The sequence below is a fragment of the Atractosteus spatula genome, chromosome 2 (assembly GCF_055471065.1).
Source record: "Atractosteus spatula isolate fAtrSpa1 chromosome 2, fAtrSpa1.hap1, whole genome shotgun sequence".
Taxonomy (NCBI): Eukaryota; Metazoa; Chordata; class Actinopteri; order Semionotiformes; family Lepisosteidae; genus Atractosteus; species Atractosteus spatula.
The window spans coordinates 45,015,428-45,029,554 of NC_142707.1; the positions used below are offsets into that span (position 1 = coordinate 45,015,428).

At 38.0% G+C, this 14,127-nt stretch overlaps 1 protein-coding gene across 1 annotated transcript in view; it reads right to left on the bottom strand.

Annotated features, from left to right (window-relative positions):
• Nucleotides 1-14,127, bottom strand: part of pdss2 (prenyl (decaprenyl) diphosphate synthase, subunit 2) — a 71,464-nt gene continuing 57,337 nt past the window's right edge. The window contains exons 4-8 of the mRNA XM_088938063.1: nucleotides 9,165-9,239; nucleotides 7,091-7,264; nucleotides 5,050-5,181; nucleotides 4,044-4,079; nucleotides 1-256 (exon numbers count right to left, since the gene is read on the bottom strand). Coding sequence (XP_088794189.1) covers nucleotides 101-256; nucleotides 4,044-4,079; nucleotides 5,050-5,181; nucleotides 7,091-7,264; nucleotides 9,165-9,239 — 573 coding nt within the window. The 3' untranslated portion in view covers nucleotides 1-100. The remainder of the gene's footprint in view (nucleotides 257-4,043; nucleotides 4,080-5,049; nucleotides 5,182-7,090; nucleotides 7,265-9,164; nucleotides 9,240-14,127) is intronic.

Sequence of the window (14,127 nt, forward strand, 5' to 3'; positions counted from 1 at the left end):
ATAAACATTTTGTATTTATTTTAAAGGTCCACTGGAAAACACATATACACAGTATACATCCTCTGCATTTTTATAGAGGTGGAGTTCTCCCCTGCCTCCATCAAAATCTGGTGACAGCACAGGCAATGTTTTCCAAAGCTGATCTGGCCTCAGAGGGAGGGAAGCACTTTATGGCCTCAAGTGCCTTGTTTCCATGGTAACAGCACAGGTCGATAACTGCGTTCACACCTTGGCCAGCCTTGATTGCTCCCCACAACTGTCACAAAAACAAAACGAAACATAATTAGAGAAAAAAATGTTGCATTGTGCAAAGTATCAGGCAACGTGCAAACTGAAAGTCTTCAAGTAGATGATAGCAGTCTGTATCAAATTACATATTTTGTCTTTAAAAAGAAATAAAAAAAACACTTTCTAATCTGTCCAAAGCGAAATGTCCTTTAAATCAAATGTATTTTAAAAAGTATTTATTCTTAGATGCTTTGCAGGACAGAAAGGTTTAGTTTAATAAAATTGGTAAAAATAATGTTTGAGCTCAAACTACATTTCTATTTATTAGCATAAGTACAGTATATTCATGACTATAAAGCATTACTATTGCTTATAATAATATTGCTTAATATAATACATTATTTTTATTCCTGCCTATGAATATCATCCTAAAGTTAAATAGCAGAAAATAGCACCTGAAGAAAGGTGAGGAGTGCCAAAACAGTGGAATGAGGATGTTACAATCAACACCTACAACTTGAACCTACTATTAATTAAAGTAACTTGAGATTCCTTTTTGCACAACAGATTTCAAGATATTCTGGAATTTTATCAGATATTTTTTTAAAACGTCTGCAAGTGTGAGAAAGTACACAACTAGCTTAGAATTCCATTCACCAGTTACGTGCCTTCGTAAGTGTTGAGGGAAACACTCATATTTAGCAAACACAGAAGTGAGTCAATGCAGAATTTAATTAAGTCTGACAAATAACTTGCATATGTTGTGTGTCTTCCCTATTCTGTCACACACGTGACGACCCCCATGAGCATTGTTCTTCTTGGTGCGCTGATCTCTTGCACTCTATGAAGGCTTCTTCTTTTAAATGTGAGGTACATGGAAGAAACCTACTTCCTGTTCGTTAAATTCCATTCCTGCCTTGCTTGCTTTTGGTGAATAAAATCAGCCAGTCTCTGATCTTTGAGTTTGTGTCTCCTACTGTTCTTGTTACACTTATACCTAAAAAATCTAACCAGGTCACTGAAAATTTAAAACCATCACAGGCCTGTTTCAGATTTGCCTTTGTTGGCTAAAATGTTGGAATGCATCACAGCATTATATTAATACAAATAAACTTCATGTACCTTTTCAGCTCAGGTTTCAAGCTCTACATAGCACTGCAAGAGTCCTAGTCAAAATCACATTTTAATGGCCCCTGCTCCTGGTCCTCCTACTGTTTTTGTATTAATGGACCTTAGTGCTTTCTTTGACACTCTCAGTCATAATATTCTTCTTGTGCAGTTAGAAAGTGTGCTGGGGATCTCTGGTACTGCTCTCACTTGGTTTAGATCTTATCATTGTAAGAAAAAGCCATTTGTTTTCTCACACTAACATGCTTAGACCTCTTTGACTGGCCTGTTGTGTGTAACAATTAGCATGTCATTCAGCACATCTGCACCACAGACCCATGACACAAAGGCACTGTTCTCATGAAAAGGGGGCGTATTTGTTCCTTTATGTGTTTTTCTTTCTTCCTTTTTATCTGGTTTGATGGGTTAAATCACCTCAACACCCATGTGAGGCTCACAAGTGAAGTGATCTAGAGTTCAGTCAGAGTCACTTGAGTTTGATCAATTCATCAAAACGATACCCAACACAGTTGATCACAATCCGCAATCTCTATTATTTTTTCTGGAAATATAACACGGCTACATATAGACAGTGGTTTCTTCTGAGGTTCAATATATCTTTCATTTGTCAAATTAGAAACCATCATGTAAATTTCTACCTTTAACATATAGATACCCTGATCTATTACCAAAACCTGACACTGATACAGCTGATTCAGTTCTCACTGACAACAACCTTTTGAGTTAAATAGCGACAAGACTGAAGTGATGTAACTAGGTTATCCACATCTACGACACAAGTTAGATGGTTTCAGCCATGGCTACCAATGCGCTAAAGCTTGGGTTTTTCTTAAAACCAAAATCCTGCGGGTCATCCTTGAGCCCAATCTCACTTTCGAACCTCATGTTTGGAAAATTTGGCTTTACTTCTTCCATCTTAGCAATATTGACCTACTAGGCCCTGCTTTGTCAAAGCCTCAGTAGCCTATGGAAAACTACTAAACGCTCTTGGTCTCCTCCAGAATTGAATACTGTAAAATCACAGCACAACTTCACAACTCAGCAACAAGCTCTTTAACCAGGATTCTGTCTCATTTTCATATAATCTCTGTTCTTGAATCTCTGAACTGGCTTCCTGTTGAGCATAGAATTGAGTTTAAAATGTATGTCTGAAATTCAAGGCATGCCCTTGTCAAACTATTGGCCAGTTACACCCCTGTTTTAATACCTATTTTGTACTGGCCTTTACTAATATTTTTTTCTTTTACTTTTTTACTCCTTTGTTGTTTTCTATATCACATTACAATATTTCCCATGAATGGCTGTTTATAAAACAAAGATGATAATAATAAAGCACTTCAGAAACATCTTGATCTCTGGAGCATCTCTTGAGTCTAGTCATTACTTTCCCTATAAGGAACCTTTTTATGAAACAGTTGTTTTGCAAATCATTCTGTGTTATACTTAACATCAGCTAGTGAACTTTAATGTGCTCAGTTTCTGATGACCCTTTCTCTCTCTTCCATGTTTCCTATACTGGAAATTTCTCATGTCTAGAATGGCTCATAGACCTCTGTGTTCACACTAGTACACTTTTAAAAATGTGTTCATTTAGTTTTGATTTTGGTAATTTAGTTATATGTATGAAATAAAACAATCATACAATGAACTATAAAACAAAGTCATTTGCATGTGTGTAATCCACTTATAAGGACTTAAATTTTTCTCTGACAATTTACACTTTTGTTTCTAAAATCCAAGTGCCTCTGTTCCTGGAATGCAACAGAAAGACTTCTCTAATGTAATCATTCAGTGCCTCTCTGTCTCTTCCAGAAATAGGTTCAGTGCTTTGTAACCAATGATCCAATTTCAGATGCTATACTATATCAAACCATTCGTTTATGTTCTTCCTGCCTATCTGTCCTCTTTCTTGAAGAGTAAAGACATATTTAACTATAGAACCCAGGTTCTCTTTCAACTATCAGTTACACTGTATACATTCCCCCCAGTAAACGAGTAAAGGGCCAGCCGAGAGACCCACATCCACATTTGCTAAAAGGCAGAAGATCCTGACTGGTCAAATGCTGGAAATCTTGTTCTCTATATACGAACACTGGAAACAAATTCTACTCCTAATTCATGGGCGTAGTGCCAATAGAATGTCTTTTGAAATCAACGAATGTGTCTCTTTTGTTTAAAAGGATTAAAGCAAATTTTGGGGATGACTCTGCAATGCGAAGGTGTTGCAAGATGAAACCTGAACAATACTGCTTGTCCCAGAATAAGTGGTCATTTTATTACTGTAAAGAGTCTGGAAATATAGAGCTTTTTCTATTTTTTCCCCCCTAAGTTGCACTGCCAAAAGGCATAAAAAATGCACTTAAATCCACTGCCCAGAGCCATGCAGGGTCACTGTGTGTGTCCATTACTGACCGCTGCAAGCACTCAGGAAGAGCTCTGACACCAAGACAGCACACACAACAAGCATGACAGACCTGTACAGATTCCACTCATTTGTTTTCACCACATGGGATGTTTATTGGATTTACATGTGGCAAACGCTGAACTGTTAGAAAACATCCTTTTTGTTTTCTAAATGGTGGCTTGTAAAAACACAACCAAAACCAACTGCAAACTCTGTGGTGTTTAACAAAAGCCAACAAGCTATTATGCTACAGTGAAATGAAAGACTTTGCATTTTTTCTCACCTTGGGGTAGTCCAGTGGTCGTCCCTGGGGTCTGGCCTTTAGAAAAAGAAAAAGAGGCTGATATATTGAATAAAATGTAGATGATCAGTGCCGCAAATCTTTAAAAATCATACCATTCACAGTACTGTACATCACACACCATGGTCCAGGAGACAGTAACTGCTTTAAATTAACTTTTCTGCCTTCACCAATGAAGGCGATTCTCAACCTCTTTATTTGTAAAGAACTTGCAGGGTGCAAAGGCTGTAAAGGGATGTTTCTTATTCCAGTGTGACTCTGAAATGAGAGTCATCTAGAGAACGGACATGCTAGATGGACTGAATCACATTTGACACGCACGTCTTAATTAAAGCCGGAAATACAGTCAAACTGACGCATTCCAGAAAATAAAAAATACTGAAAAAATGCTTTATTCTGGAAAACGTCATCAAGCAGTCCTACAAGAGCTAGTTAGTGCACCTATAGAGTTGTCTTATTTACTTTTATTTACTGTTTTAAAACTTTTATTTGATATCTTGAATTACTTAAGAGATTTGCTGTTTTTTTTTTAAATTTGACTATATGCACAATTGGCTTTACAAGCTACTCAAGATCCCTAGTCCCCACGCATGTTGTGAGTCGACTGTAATAACGAGCCAGTCTTAATCTTGAGAACATAAGTAAGGTTATATATGACAGGATCCATTTTGGACTGTCTGACCATTCTACAAATCCTGCAGAGCTGTGGCATCTAGCCTGTGTGAACTTGAAATCAAAAGAGGGGGTGGGGATTTTTCACTCGGGAGGGCCCAATTTGTCACAAGAACGCTGCTCCTTATTTCTTGAATTATGTGTCACAAATATTGTGAAATACACTTCATGCTCTCCTCCTGGTAGTGCAAATGTTTCCTCGTGTCAAGTCAGATTCGGATAAATGACAAGAAATATGCTAAAGCCAACGGAAAAAAAATCACAGGAGAATTAGATAAAAAGCTAAGGAAAAAAAGGACTGGGGGTTTCGCCGTACCTGCTGGAGCTGGTGCATCCAGCCCTCTCTGCCAACAAGCTCCTGATGAAACACTACAGGAGCAGAGTTCAAGCTGAAGGTCCCAAGTTCCCCCGCACTCCCCTTTACAAATGGCAGCAGGTCTGAATTCATCTGCAAGAGAACAGAAGATGGCCATGTCATTCAACAGCTCTCTGAACATCATGAAAGGTCTGCAGGTATTTTGGAAAGCCCGTGATCATAAAGTGACACAGTTCTGAGAAATGGTTCACAGACACCAAAAAGTTAATGTGGATGCAGAATAAACAAGTTACAAGTACTGTATATACTGTATAAGAAACCCTAAAAGGCACAACTACAGTATATCATTTTGAAAAAGAAAAAGAAAAAGAAAATGGCTCTATCTTTTGTTTGACTTCTCTATTTGCTTCAAATTGTTTGTAAATTATTTGTTGGTGATACAAAACATCTCACCATATTCTTTAAAACATACGGTATCACTGATATTTTCATATTGACACTTTTGGTAACTTATGATCTTATGATTCTCCCAACATTCACACATGGTTTTAACATGTTGTATTTTTTGTTGTTGCTCCTAATGTATTGTTACTACCAGTTCTTGTGTGAGAAGTGCAGTCATATTTGTCTTCTGCAAAGTGTGATATTTCTTGTCCCATGTCTGCCTTTTTTTCTTCTTCCATAAATTCTGAACCTATCACCCTTCACTCTCAAATCAGTGAAGAATGTGGCAACACACATTTCAAAACCCACTATCTTCGAAATGACAGCATGAGAATGACGCAGGGCGTGTATGTCTGACTAGAGCCTACTTTTATCTCACAATGATCCAGTACTGAACACCTTTGTATCTGGAAGACTGCAAAGCAACTTGAACTGCATTTGGAGGATAAATGCTGAGGCGCCTCTCAGAGAAGGCTTGTAAATAAAACACTAATCAATGATGGGGATTTGGATTATTGCTATCTTTTATTTGAAAGCCATTGGTCATTAAGTCTTAAACACTCATTCATTTTTTACAATCATTTATGATATGAGTTCAAAGCCATGGAAGATTGAATCAGCCAGCAAGTGTCCATTAATTCCGTGCTACTGATATACACCCATGTCAACGTCATTAAAACATGCTGGATGGGTGCATGTTCCTTCTTGTTCACTGTTTTTTTATCCCTAGGATCAAAAAGCTAGAACTTCATTTTTGCAAAGAATAGCTGCGATCAAATTAAAGGCAAATACAAAATAAATCTTACTAATGACGATAGACTTTGAGTGCTTGAAGATGCAAAAAAAAAAGAACTACAGCAGATCCAAACTGCTACACCTTAGGGCATAGGATCATATACACAAAGAGAGAAAATATCCCTTAAGATATTTCATCTATATTCGTACTGCTGAGAAGTAATTATGGACATAAAAACATTCTTCTCTGTGGGTGCCCATTTTTTTCGGTTAAAAGGTATTGGTACTGTCACCCATAATTGATGTGACGAGCTGAAAAAGAAACAACAGGAAACAACTGAAACTGTACTGTACATTCATCTGGTTCCTGTCACCTTCAATAGACCTAACAGACCAGAAAGATACAGAGAAAATAAAAAGTCAACCTTTATCTTCAGACACTTTTCCCCTAGAAAAACAGAAATGACTGGAACTACATTATAGAAAGTCACTGAAGAAAAAGCTACACCACATATTTGCCAGAGAATAGTCAACTATTCCTAATGATACTTGCTTGTTTATATATTTTTTACATCATTACGATTATAGTAAACAATCATATTTTATCTCATTTGTCAATCAGTTTAAGATTAGCAGAGCAGATTTTCTTTCCAATGAAAAAAAAACATGTAGGTCCATAAACTTTACTGTGACCGTAATGATATAAACATGATGACATACTTAATAATGACTCCTGATTTGCATGTGTGGTGTCCTCTAAAAGATCACTGGAAAGTTTATGTTCTCTTCCCCAGACTCTCTCAATCTACTCTAATGCCTTTCAAGCAGTGCTAAATTTCTTCCTGAAGGAAAAACCCGTCACCTTGTGTCCAAGGGCCATGTGCTTGCCATACTGGAATGCCAGTGCCTGAGACTCTTCGTCATGCTTAGCCAGCTCCATAGCTGCCTGACAGCTCTTTGCCAGCAAAGCACCATGGGATAGAAAGGTCTGCTCCTCCCACGAAGCAACAGTGATGTCTTCTGTCACTTGGTCCTCCTGAAAAGTAAACAGATACACCAATCCTTCCCCCGTGAAAATGTAAAATCCAGTAAGACCATCCACTGCCAAAGCCTTTTTTGTCACTATTACACATAAAGGGAAGTAATCAGTAACAGTAACACGATCAATTTTGCCACTTAAAATTGAAAAAGGGTACTAAGCATTGGCAGTTATTAATTGATTGATGATAACTCGGGTATGGATTGCATTATTTATATGGGCTTATCAAAAACTCAAAAAGTTTCACAGCTCATAACTTCAAGACTTGAGCTCCACATAACGTCTATATCAGTTATTTCTAAATGTACTGAAACTGACAGAAATGAACAAATGCAGCTTTCTACTCAAAATCTGTTTCTGTGAAAAATCCCGACAGTAACTCAAGTCCAAAATACAACTGACTCCAAGACTAAAATAAAAGCACAAACTCAACATTAGTACTTCCAGACATGTGTCATAATTGAGCAGCTTAGCACAAAATAGCATTTCTAAATATGATGTTATCGCCTGAATATTTCATATTTCCTCAGTTTGTTCAAATGCACTTTAAGCCCAACTATCTCAGTTTTGATTTCCACAATTTCACAAACGTAAAGCAGATGATTGATGACAGGATTCAGTTATTAAAAATGACATAGTGTCCCTTTCAGCTCAAGATGAAAAATGAACTCTCCATTTCATTTTATTAGAATAAAAGAAATAAAAAATATTACTGTTAATACGGTAAAAGGGAGAAAACAGCGTTATTAAAGGACTTGGTTCCATCATTAAGTTAAAAGCAAGTCACGTACTGACCTTGAATCAATCAATCCACCAATCAAGTCAGTTTTATTCTTATTGTATATAGTGCCGGGTCTTCCAAATGTAATAACTGAAATTAACGCAAGCTTTTGTCCAGTAAATACCAGTCTGATAAGCAACCAGCGGAGAATAGTTTCCCCAACTGTTAACACCTATAGTGAGATCTCTCAAAGAAGCAGCATATGGTTTAAGCCGTCAATTATCTTTTGCTTGCATTCTGATCTTCCTGTTTTTAATTAATCTTTTTACCCACAAGCATAAGATATTCATGCAATTTTGTCTTCCAAAAAGGGGTCCATTTTAAATGTGTTAATTTTGTTTGAGAGTTCAAGAACAAAATTTAATATCAATCAGATATTTTTAAAAAATAATAATACAGTGTATGATATAGCAGTCATATATCAACTATATTATTTTATTAGGCAGCCTTTCACAGTCTGTGAGACAGGCAGTTTTCCTGGTCTGAGTTTACCCAAATGATATTAAACTAATGCTGCCTGATGTCAAGGATTTGCAAATAAAAAAGACCTGCAACGTTGAATGGGTGAATGAATAATGGCTGCTGAGCTCTGCGCGCTTGTTATCCCACACATCTCTTTATTATTACCTCACTAAATGAAGCATTACTTTTCATTCTGATGACCTGCTGGAATAGTGACTCTGGTCACTGTGGTGTGACAGAGCCCATCTTCAAATCCTCCTTTGCCAAATGACGCGATCATCATGCAGTTAAAAAAAATGTTTAAAAAAATTGAGACGGTTATAATCTTCTAAAGGCAAAAAAGTTAGCATGTGAGTGTTCTATCGGACTTACTGTGTTTCTGAGTTACTGTCCATGTATACAATGAACGTGCAGTCTTCAGGAAGTTTCCCTTTATTTCCTTTTTATTTCCATTTGTGGGTCTTTTTGTACGTCCCTTAGTTTGGTTTACTTTCACCTATTCAGAGATTTCATGAAGAAGACGGGTGGTCTATTGGCACAATCTCAGCCTGTTCTTTTCTTTTCAAGAACACCACTCATGTACTTACTGTATAGTGATTGAGTCCCGTAAAAAGCCTAGAAGAAAAAGTCAGAATGGCGTTTTTCTGGACTCACCTTAGCCGCACTGGTGTTCTCATAATAAATGCCTTGCACCAAGTCACCGATGGCACTGGAGATGAGTTCAACTACCTGCAGCACAAGCATATGAAAAAATATTAATTACTAAACAGATAGTTATTTAAGACCATTTAGGCAACCCACATCTAGTGGAAACAGAATAGTAAGCTGACAGTAAATATACAGTATCTTTTCATCATACTGTAACTTGCCAGAGATAATATCAGAATGCAAGTAGAACACAGCTCCTCTCATCAATAAATACTTTTGGGCCCGGTCAGTTTGAGCAGACAAGAAAGACTCTGTTTGTTCTGCCTGTAGTAGACATTATAGAATAGGTGGGTAGCTGCGTCAGCATGCGTAGGCTGCAAAGGAACAAGTAATAGGTTTATTCCATGCTGAAAAAAAGAAGAAAGAGAACACAACGTTTCGGCCGTGGAGCCTTCACACACCTGAAGAAGGCTCCACGGCCGAAACGTTGTGTTCTCTTTCTTCTTTTTTTCAGCATGGAATAAACCTATTACTTGTTCCTTGACATTATAGAATATGTATTTTAAGATCATGATACCACAGGGAACAATGTCGCCTTAATATATCCCCTACAGTGCACCATGGAAATGGCTATGGAAACTCTTTTCTAAAGCCATTACAGAACATAAGAATAAAAGAAAGATTTTAAACAACAGGAGGACATTTGGCCCAGTTAGCTCATTTGGTTGCTAGTACATAATTGATTCAGCTGTTTCTTAAATGAAGCCAAGATATCTACTACAACAGCATGGTAGGGTAGCTTGGTCCATGCTCCAACATCCCAGGTAGTTCATGTACAATTCACACACTTTGGTTAGCCCAGGGGGCAAACAGATTTCACATACATTATATATATATTCTAAATTGCAGATCAGACGTAAATCACTGATTTTCCTACTCACACTGAATAGAGGAATACAAGATGGTCTTTCATGTGCAATAACTGAGTTTTATTAGTCAAAATGCTAGCATGTTTTAACATCTATACAGACCACCTGATGTTTCTACAAAACACATTTAGAATCCGCACTAATTTGGCGTTTTATTTATATCCATGTCATGCTAGTGCGTTACACCAATATCAGGTTGCAGGCTGGTGATGTTGCACAGGCTGAGGCCATTGGAAACTTCAAACACAGAAATGCTCCAAGTCAAAGGGTTAATTAGAGTCTTGTGAAAAGAGAAAAGGGCTGCTGACACACCTCTCCCCCTCAGCCAAATTTAAAATGAGGCAGAAGGCAAGGATGCACTTGGAACTCCGTTTGAAACTGCCATTTTCCAGAAATACAAGGAGATTTACCATGTAATAAAAAGCCACTTGATTTCATTGTGTCGGTATCACTCATAATCGGCTCTCCTGAGTGATTTAGTAAACAGGGCCAGGCTGTTTTCCTCTCAATAGGTAGTGTCAGAAGAAAGACTCTCTGCCTTCAGTGCTCACCTCCTATCCACTCAGACAGGACCCTATTAGCTCTGTGAGAGTACAACACAATTCAAAAGCTCTTGAAGCTTTGACAAAATTTGAAAAGAGCACACCAAACTAATAATTAAATAGGACATTACAAGTGCCTCTTCTAAATGAGCACTGTTAACATCATCTTACAAATACCATTTATCTGAAGAATAAAGTAAAAATCAATTAACTTAATTCAACAGGACTGACTTACAAGCTACTTACTAGCACGACAGTTCTCCAAATAACACTGATTCAGAGCCCAGAATGCAAAGCTGTGACCTACATTCCCAATCAATAAATCAAATATTAAATTTTACCCCTCAAAAAACACACAAAGATATGAAGCTTTTATGAGCCAGCCCCTCTTTTTCTTTGCAGTTTAGAACAGCCACTTACTTTTCTATATACTCCCATAACGTGGGACCACAAATGTAATTTTTACATCTTATCTCTTTTACATCATAAAAGAACTTTCCTGTACCCACATGGGAAGAAACGAGAAAAATATAAAGAAGGACAGGGCAAACAATTTTAAAAGTGATGACCTACTGAGAGCTAAGGCATATGTGCCTAAATATATCCACAGACTTTCGCCGTTCGATGTGCTATAAGCTCCACAGAGACTCGCGGGAGGTTGAAGCTCTGGTCCGATGAGTAAAGCGTCATCCCTGCAAGCCTAGCCGTCAGGTTTCGCCAGGCCAGCTCATCCCAGCCCCCGGCCCAGCTGAGTGCCAGTACTTGCAGAATGCCAGCCGCAGTGGGCTGGTGACCTGGCCCAGGCCGGAACTTGCAAACTTGTACAAAAGCCATGTACGGGGGACCATCACAGCCGCAATGCATGTACAACTAAACTACGGGTACTTCAGGTAAGTGAAAAAATGAATTTATTCACACTAGGCAAGTCAATATCATACATACACTAGACTTTTATGCGGATTTCTCTAAGAGCAATTAAACGGTCTTGCTTGAGCATTCTCATAAAGGGGCCTCTTTAGAAGGAATTAGAAAACAGATTCCTCCTACAAGGGACTATTTATCAATTTTAATAGCTGAAGTCATTCCCTATGATTGGTCAGTCATTTCTTCTTTTCCCCAAGCTGATGATGGAAAAACTCCCGTGTCACATCGATACAGAGAAAGTCATGTAAAATCACATTTCTGTGTCGTGCTTTGATATTTCTCTCCTCGTATTTGCACTGGTTTCCTCCAGATGCCTCAGTTTTTTAGAAAACGGATGGATGGTTTCCAGGTAGCATACAGCACCACTGGTGGAGATACACTGTAACTGCTTCAAAAATAGATGCCGAGTCTACACAGGATGCAGAAGTCTGTTTCTTTGGAAAGCCTTCAGAACGTGTGCAGACCTCGAAACTAATGTACACATTTGCCACTGTTACACTATCTGACAGTGCATTTAACAGAATGTTTGAGAGTTTAATTCCAAGACTTATTTTACAAACTAGACACATTAATCTTTGCCTGAATTCCTGCATAGTAAGTGCCAAGTAAACATTTTTAACTACCCAGCTCACAATGGTTTTAATCAGATTTGTATTTTCATCTTTCTTACTGAGGATAAAAAGTGATGTTAACACTTCATTGCCAACACTAAAGTTCTAAACTTTTCTTTTAAACAGCAAGGTGGTTTCCAGCATTAATATTCACACCGTTCTGCAGACTAGAATTCACACACCCCATTTCCCACTGATCTCTTCATCTGGTGAAGCTGCTGTTTAACCTACAGAGCTTGTTGATGACACTGCATACATTTGATTTCATTTCCTATTATTTCCATACTGTAATTAAAAACATTAAGCTGAAAGACTCAAATAACTTAAATAACCAGATACATCGCATTATCTTAAATAGCCTGGCTAACTGCTCAGCCGTACAGAGGATGCCTAATTAGCCCAGTCCCTCTTTTTAAAATGGTTTCCAATTATTTTCTATACCAGTAAAAGGAGCGTCCTTATTCGTCTTTTGAAAACTGCAGTGAGAAGCAGTAAAATAAGAATATATTATACACCAAAAAAACACCCCTTTTCATTAAATCCAGAAGGTTTTTATTTGAAAGCCTGGTATAAACACAGTTCTTTCTGAGTCCCCTTGCCCTTTGGGTAACCAGATCCTTGAGGAAATATTGAAGCAATCTGAGCTCTTGCAGAAACCAAAAGGACAATGCTCCTACAGTGTTACCAGATGTGCTGTCTTAGTTAACTTGGGAATAGAGAAAATGAGGGGCTTTTTTTGGAAAGTATCAGATAAGCCCCATTCCCAAATCCAGGCGGATTGAGTATCGCCAACAGGTCTATGAAGGACTGAAACTCGAGCTGCGCCTCCAGATTGTATTACAGTTTATACAAGCAACATCCCAGGATTCCTCTGATGGCTGGGACACATAATACAGATCAATCACTCACTAAAAAATGTTATGGTTTGTGAAACGGTCTGAGCCAGGAGACCAGCAGCCTTGGTAATACGAAGAGGAATGCACGAAGACACCAGGTCTCGCGCTAAATGTCAAAGTCATAGCATGAACTTTTAATTCTTGTGACTGTGTACGGATAACTATAGCAGCCAAAGCCCCCTTTCAGCACTCTTTTCTGTCCAAGACACCACTCCAGTGAAACAGTTTTTTTCTGCTTTGCTTCGCTTTAAACATTAATTACTGAGACTGCGGTCCTGATTACTTCAACCACAAAATTTTACTTGTTCCTCTGGCACAATAGAAAGATAGAAAGAGAATCCCCCTCCCCTCCCTTTACCCTTTCCCACACTGACGTTGACTGTTGTATCAACAAAAAGCTGTCAAGAGCCATCTCGTAGGGCTGTTTAGCACATCTGTCAGGAGTGCCAATTTGCGGGCTGATTGATTCAGAACTTGTCAAAGGCTGTCATTCCTCTAAAGAGTGAGATGTATGTGGTGAATCTGCAAGTCACTCTGCAAAGAAATACCGGGGATTCCAAAGACACAGCATGAAATTTCAAGTTCAGCAGACGACATTATTAAAAGCTATGGTGCACCAAAGGCTTTGCCCACCCTCTTGTCCTGCAATAAGATGTTTTAGCAGATACAGAAAATACATGGCTAAGGTAGTGAAAGCCATTCACCATTTGGAAATTGTACATCACACCTTTGACAATGCCCCAGGAAATGGACAATTATATGGTAAACACTGTTTTAAATACCAGGGTAATGTTTTGATAAAATACAATTAGACAGCAACATAATACTGTACTGTATGTAAAAAGAACAGAAGCTTAGTTTCCTGCCTTGAGATTGGCAAATAACTCGACAAATGTTTTTTGAGCTCAGTTCTTCAAGAGCACAGAAGAGGCCAGAATACAGTTACATCTAGAAATAAAGCAATATGGTATATTTGTTTTAGCCCCAGGTTTGATTTGAAGTTGCAACTATCTGAGTAGCATTAATTAATAATAATTATAATTAGCTACAATGAGAACTACAGAAAA